Source organism: Syngnathus floridae, chromosome 7 (assembly GCF_059516105.1).
Source record: "Syngnathus floridae isolate MCC-2025c chromosome 7, RoL_Sflo_1.0, whole genome shotgun sequence".
Classification (NCBI taxonomy): Eukaryota; Metazoa; Chordata; class Actinopteri; order Syngnathiformes; family Syngnathidae; genus Syngnathus; species Syngnathus floridae.
This window is the reverse complement of record NC_142419.1, coordinates 7,065,445-7,072,499: the sequence shown is the minus strand read 5'-3', so window position 1 is coordinate 7,072,499 and position 7,055 is coordinate 7,065,445. Positions and strand designations below refer to the sequence as shown.

The window sequence follows — 7,055 nt, the reverse complement described above, 5'->3', positions numbered from 1 at the left end:
AAGAGAAACACAGTCAACTCAGATACTGTATTGTCATGGCTCTTTTCTGCAGTGGAATGTTTCACACATTTACTACCTTTGAAATCAAAGACCTCACTCCTCCCAGTCTGTGTCATAGGGATAGGCTGTCTCCAAGTCGTCCCTTCAATCCATATGTTTCTGTCTCACCATTATCTTTCTGTGCTTTGGGCTCTACATTTGCATTTTCAAGCAGTATATTTGTACATCGTCTCCATGCACCCTGCCTAGAAAGTAAAAAGAATACCGCTCATGAGAAGATTTCAAACATCGGTGTCATTCAATATACAGATGCATTTAAATTTACACATAGTTTTGACTGAATTTTTTTTCATAGAGACAACCCATCACTGCAAATTGAGTAAATGTGTAAAGATGCTTAGAAAATTCATGGAGAACAACAAAATTATTTTAGCAACAAAATATAATCTCATTGAAATATATTTTACATGGTGTCTGTTGTATTAATAATTACAAAAACATTTGAAACATTTGGGCAAATAGAGAAGAAAGGTTGCTGATGAAAAGTGACCATTCTCCTATACAAAAAAAGGAGCTCCAAACATCCAAACCCACTTGTGAAGTGCTTTTATTGGCATCATAAACATTTATTTCCATACACTACATGTAATGTCGCATTGGCTCAACTTTTATGCTATCACAATGTGTTCCTGTGGTTTCTTGTGAACTAATATAACAAAAAATGCTACATTAGCAACTGAAAAAAACATGTTTCAACTTCCCCTCCTCTCCTCAGATTAGATGGGAGTATTTTTTAAATTCTCAAATTAGGAATTTATTTTTTACACCATTTCAGGATAACACAATAAGAGACAAATTGTTTTTGTAGTCTAATTTTCTTACCGATGGGGAATACCTTGCGTCTCAATTTTGGGAACTCATCATGAATGGTCCTTGTCTCACGTTCCTGTATGTCACTGCTCTCTGTTTTTATGTTCTCCCCCCCCCCCCCCATTTATTTATTTATTTATTTATTTATTTATTTATTTATTTATTTATTTATTTATTTATTTATTTATTTATTTATTTGTGCTTTTGTAAGACTCCAAGAACTCAATGAGTGAATATTTCAATCAAGGTTTATCATACCTCTTACCTCGGAAAAATACATTCGCGCAAACTCTAGTAACAAAGCACCTTTGCGCATTGCAATTTCCCACCACTGCACGGAAGGCTATCAGAACAAACTTTTTCAGTTCGACTGAAGCGCGTTTACTCGTGAGAGCGATGCATGCAGGGTGTTTCCTTTGCTGCGACGCTCATATATCGTGGAGGTAATTGTAGATGCGTGTCCATTTTGTTGAAGTTAACTTCAAAAGGAGGTGTAGGACTGCCAGACATAGGGTGAACGAAATTTTTGGGCTGGCTGAGGAGTGAATGGACGGCGTGGGAGTGGCCTGCAGCAACCGTGTCCGCTTTTAAACCCACACGTGGTCGGTGTCTTGAGCTTGTTTCGCACTCCACTCACTTACTAGAAACTTCTGATCGACTCATGCCACACACTGGGTCGCGTCCATCGCTGCGGGAGTGGGCAGCAGCACACTGAGAGCTGTGCACGCATCATGCTGTCTTACCAACTCGACCAGTTCACTGGCCTGGACGAGATGATGTGCAAGGTAAAAGACGCACCGACAACAACAATCAATCGAAAGAGGAAGGTTGTGCGTGCAATGGCTGTTTTTGCCATGGCTACTGTTAGCCTTCCACAACTTTGCTATTTTATGTATGTCGGCTTGTTCGGGGTAACTTTATTATCAAGTTGGTAAGAATGTGACTATTGCATAGCGCCAGAATTAGCCAGGCATGAAGCTAACTTATTGTATGTGGTTGCTGGTAAACTGCTCGTTTGCTGGATTTAAACGTAAATATTTTGCACTGGTGCGCAACATCTTTAACGTGTGGGAATTGATGTCAATGTCAAACTTAAATCATGCACCCTATGTTCAAATTTAAGATACTAAACTGTTGATCATGTGTTTAGGGGGCTCTATTTATGTAGTTAGATTGGTCTGAAAATTATTTACAATACTTAAAATATTGCGTGCAGAATAATGTAATTATCGTGCATTAGATAGCATTAGATTATCCTATTTTTTTTCTAATGTAATATTTGGGTCTTTGTGCGACAAAGAGATTTTAAACTTAATTGGTCCAAAATGAATTATTACTCAATAAGAAGATAGTTGAGGGTGTCATTGTAAAAATGTAATTTTGGACTACTTTTTTTTTTTTATTATTTGTAGATTTTGGAAAAAAGGTGATGTTTTTTGTATGAGACTCTTGCTAGTCAGCTGATTGTATGCAAATCCCACAAGGGGGTGAGAGAATGAGTTAGTGCGACAGCTTTAAGTGCACTTTCAATGAAGTAAACATCAACTGGTGTATGGAAAATGGTTTTGCTATATGAAGTTAAGTCGGGCAAATAGAAATATTCTTTCATGACAATGGTGCAATTTTTTTATTCTTTGTGCAGCAATTCCAGAGTCTTGACCTGAGAGGAAAGGACAGTCAGTCGTCAGCCCTCAGCTTAGCCATGAAGACACCAGGGTACATTGGACGGCAACGTAGCTGTGATACGTCCTTGTCTCTCTGCACCGCTCCTCTAGACAATGACGATCTGTCCACCACTATTTGGGGGCAGCGACCAGAGAGCAACCAGGCTTCCCTTCTTCTTAATTCCACCCAATGGCGAAAGCAGCGCTTCCTATCTCAGCGCTCAGTCAGCATGGTAGAGACTTCCAGTATCACAGCAGCAAGTTTTGGCTGGCCTGATTCAGATATGAAGGACCCTCAAGAAGGCATCAGCTCCACACTGCTGAACCCCAGCATGTCTTCATCCACTTCCTCCACCACGACCCGTTACAAGACAGAACTGTGTCGTTCCTTCACAGAGAACGGTACATGCAAGTATGGCGGCAAATGCCAGTTCGCCCATGGCGCTGAGGAGCTGCGGGACCTCAGCAGGCATCCGAAATACAAAACTGAACCCTGCCGCACCTTCCACACCATCGGCTTCTGCCCTTATGGTATCCGCTGCCACTTTGTTCACAACAATGAGGAGGAAAAAAATCATATGGCTCGCTCCTCTTCTTCCTCAAGCTTTGCACCGCTGTCTCTTCCCTCGGCACACTCCCATAGAGTCCCACTGATCAGACAGAGCGTCAGCTTTGCAGGATTTCCCTCTGCTCCCCAACAAAGCCTTCCTCCTCCTCATCCTCCCCCTGCCTCTTTCTCACGAGCGCCATCTATCTCACCTCCTTGTGCCGATATCACCAATCTTCTCTCTAACGTCTTCTTGGAGATGGAGTCTACTACCTTTGAGGCCTCCCCTACCCCCCAGTATCAACCCTTCACTGCTGCAAATCCACGCTCTCCCTTCCTGCCTTCCCCAGACTCCGGCTGTTCCCCGTCTGGGTTATCTCCATCTGCATCTCCATCCCTGAGGGAGAGCCCCGGTGCGTCTGCATTCTTTTCGCGGTCGCTCGGCACAAGATCCCTGTCCTATACCTCCCTTTCAGATCAGGAACAGGACGGGAGCAACTCTCCCAGCTCGCTGAATGGAGCGGAGTCCTGCAGCGGGATCAATGACGGAAAACGCCTCGCCGTGTTCAGTCAGCTCTCAGTTCCTGAGGATACTACTGGACTCAGCCTTTAGGCTGTATCACAAAACACACACACACAAACACATTTAACACAGGCATACCCAGATTTTCCCCTTACTTCCATAAAAATGTTACACTAAGTGCCATATTGCAGAAAGGTCTTCCTAAGGGCTACGAAAACATAGCAAAGACAGATGGGACAAAAGTGCTAGCTAGAAGTCCCATTGAGATTATTTTGTATGTGTGTAAAACCAAAGACCTTACATTTTGTAGTTGAATTTTGTGTGGCAGAATCAGGACCACTATGTGGCCTGATGTTTAAGAAGCACTGTACCGTATTGTTTTATAAGCTGCTCTTTCCATCTAACTGTGCAGTCTGGGGTTATGGTGCGGTTACCGGCCTCAGATCAGAGGCTTTAAAACTCATTATTGTGTTTTTAAACAACTTAAGTACCTGTAGTGTTGCAGGTCATGTTGAACAGCTAGGTGGTTTGTTCCAGAGAGGAGTGTTCAATGCATCTTTTTTTGGGGGGAGGGAGGGGGGGGGGTTGGCTTGAAATATAGATTGCAAACATTCCCAGATTTTTTTTTTTCTTGCTTTTTTGTGTGACTGGCGCACTGTTTTGATGAGCACATCGTCTTATTTCCACTCATTCAGTATTCTCACCGTTATGGCTTTTTGTATTGTAATGATTCTGTAGCTTTTTCCCCCCCATCACTTAAGCTACAAACGAAAGCTAAACCTTTTAGAGATGTCATTAGCTTCTTCTTGTGTGTTAAAGGTAATTAGCGCAACAATGTGATCATCTATTTAAAAGGGTGTTTTCATCAATGTATTTTGAGGCCTTTTTAGTGTTGTAGGTGATACTCTTTAGTAAATTTATTTAATTTATTTTAACCTATTTATAGATGACCAAGTTGTTAATGCTTGTATCAAGTTTAATATATTTGATTTTTTTCATTTTTGTTCTTGAAATAAAGTCAGTTTAAAATAAACTGAGTCTGATGTAATTGAGTTGTAACCAGCCAATGGTGTGTCCCAAATTTAGCTGGAATAGGCTCCACCTCACTCACGAGTCGTAACAAACGAGGACAAGTGTTATGTAAAATTGATAGCCGAATAAATATATTCAAATAAAATTTAATGAATTGGATAGAGTTTGACACTACTCTGTTTTCATTGACACTATTAGATGCATCATTTTAATGTTTTGTAGTTTATGGTCAGTCAAAAACTACTGTATCATACTGAGGGGATATTTGTATTTAGGTAATGCAATTACTAAACATTGATAAAAATGTTACAACTAAACAGTGACTGTCAATCAAAGATGAGCACAAGTCAAACTTATTTTGAATCTTGTTAACTATGCCAACAGTATTTGAGATAACATAATTTTTCAATGAGGTTATAAAACCTAGTAGATTCAGTGTTACTCAGATGATACCTAAATAGGAAGTTAAAGTTACAACAAAGCTGACCTTAGAAGTAATTGTGTTGTTTACGGTACATGTACAGTGCCATTAACAACTGGAAGATGCCCAAGGGAATCCGTTTATGGTCTGAGTGCATTTTGATAAAGCTCCTGTTGTTCACCAGTGATTATATTTAAATCTATGTGACAGCTCTGTTCACATGCGGAAAGTTTGCCAAAAATGAATAGAAGAAACGAACATTCCCCAAGGCCTGCTGGAGCCTGTGTGACAGCAGCATGCTGCCATGGAGATCTCATGCGGAGATAAGAAGTCTTTTGTTTGCGAGTTTAATCTTACAGAGCTTGGTCTCCCACCCATTTCCTTTCTCTCTTAACTCGCCACCAAGACAGTCCAACCCCCCACCCCTTCGTCTTCCCTTTCTTTATTCCAATCCTTCAGTGATGTCCCCCTCACATTGTAGTCTGAGTAGTTTATAGGGCTATTGGGAGCTATTGGCTTCATTAGCACAACACTGCTTACATTATAATGTATTACTGGACTTTATACCCATGGGCGATTCTCTTTTCAGAATTTTTGTTTCATTCTTCATGCATTACATATAGTAGACACAGTGGTCCAATCCACACACATGCACATCTTGGACAAGAAGGAGGGTGCCTTGCTCAAGACACTAAAACAATGCTTCTCTCTACTTTGTTGATCCGCTAAGCAGTGACTGGAAAATAAGCTTGGGATATAACAGTACATTTTTTAAAGAATATCTTCTCGGCAAACATTAACTATATAGTTAAAATGCCCCCCAAAAAATGCAGATACACCAACAGCAGTTTACTGATAACTGCCAGCTATAAATTACTTTCATCCACACTCATTCAAGAACAATTATCACGTCACTTTTAACATGAGGGGTGTCTGAGAATGATTCGTGGCTGTAAAGGGGTTAAAGGCATGTGTGTGTGTCGTGTGAGTGTGTGTGTTGTATTGTATCTTATAGACATTCTCCCACACTCTTGCCCTGTGGGGCATAGGAAAAGGCAGGCAGATGGCCGTATTCAGGTCCACCACGGGTCAACATATGGCCCATAGAGACAAAGTTTGTGCTTGTGTGTGAGAGTGGGAGACTCATTCTCAGTATGCATGAGCGAAGGAGGTTGAATGACAAGGCTAAGGCGGAAAGAAGTCATCTCAAAAGTAAGGGTAAAAAAAAAATGAAGCTATGGAGCGTGAGTGGCATCCCATGAGATCGTTCACACACAAAAAAAGATAGCAACAAAACACAATAACACAATCCTGGGACTCTAAACCTTCCTTTTATTAAGTTTTCAGAAAATGTTGATCAACCAAGATGTTTTGGATTGAGTACGTAAACTTTGGAGTGAGTATGTAAACTCTTGCATGATAGATTATAAATCTGTGCGCATGTTTAGTGAACTTGCGCAATTAAACAAAACATTTGTTTTATGTTGATGCTAATAAAAATTTTGCATGGCACAAGGTACACGTGTCAGCACTTAATTTGTTAAGTGTATATTTTTTTCTTCTTCTTCCTACAGGACATCAATTACATTTTGTCCCCAATTTCCATATAAAGTATGGCGGGAAAATGGAAAGGGTGTTTCAACTTCAGGAGATTCTGACCATGAGGCAATGAAGGTAAATATTAAGGGGCAGATTCAGTTGACTTCCTATTTTCAAATTGCCCTCTCTTAATTCTCACCATCTTTGTTTTTTTCAAGCCTAGCCTGCTCCCTACCACCAACTCCTACCATCTCTTGTGAACTCCCCTTTTTTACATTTCATTTCCTTCATTTCCTGTAGTGGTTTCTAAATCTCTCCAACTCAAGTCTCCTTCTCTCTACCTAATTTCTACAACTCTTGCCCCTGCCTCCATCTCGTTGGCTCTCTCTCTAATCCTGCCTCCAGACATGTTTTATTTTCTGAGGGGATTTGTCTTCTCACGTTTTCAGTGGGTTACAG

At 40.7% G+C, this 7,055-nt stretch overlaps 1 protein-coding gene across 1 annotated transcript; it reads left to right on the top strand.

Annotated features, from left to right (window-relative positions):
- The first annotated feature begins 1,218 nt into the window (after positions 1–1,218).
- Positions 1,219–4,637, top strand: LOC148394949 (mRNA decay activator protein ZFP36L2-A-like). Its single transcript, XM_088381912.1, has 2 exons — positions 1,219–1,655; positions 2,513–4,637. Exons 1-2 carry the CDS (start codon positions 1,602–1,604, stop codon positions 3,692–3,694), a joined length of 1,236 nt encoding a protein of 411 aa, XP_088238038.1. The 5' UTR covers positions 1,219–1,601; the 3' UTR covers positions 3,695–4,637.
- Positions 4,638–7,055: the final 2,418 nt, after the last annotated feature.

Bases quoted from the DNA above. Each gene is read 5' to 3' on its own strand.
- LOC148394949 (XM_088381912.1), top strand. From the start codon at position 1,602: ATGCTGTCTTACCAACTCGACCAGTTCACTGGCCTGGACGAGATGATG. The intron at 1,656-2,512 runs GTAAAAGACGCA...TTCTTTGTGCAG, and splicing joins TGGACGAGATGATGTGCAAG to CAATTCCAGAGTCTTGACCT.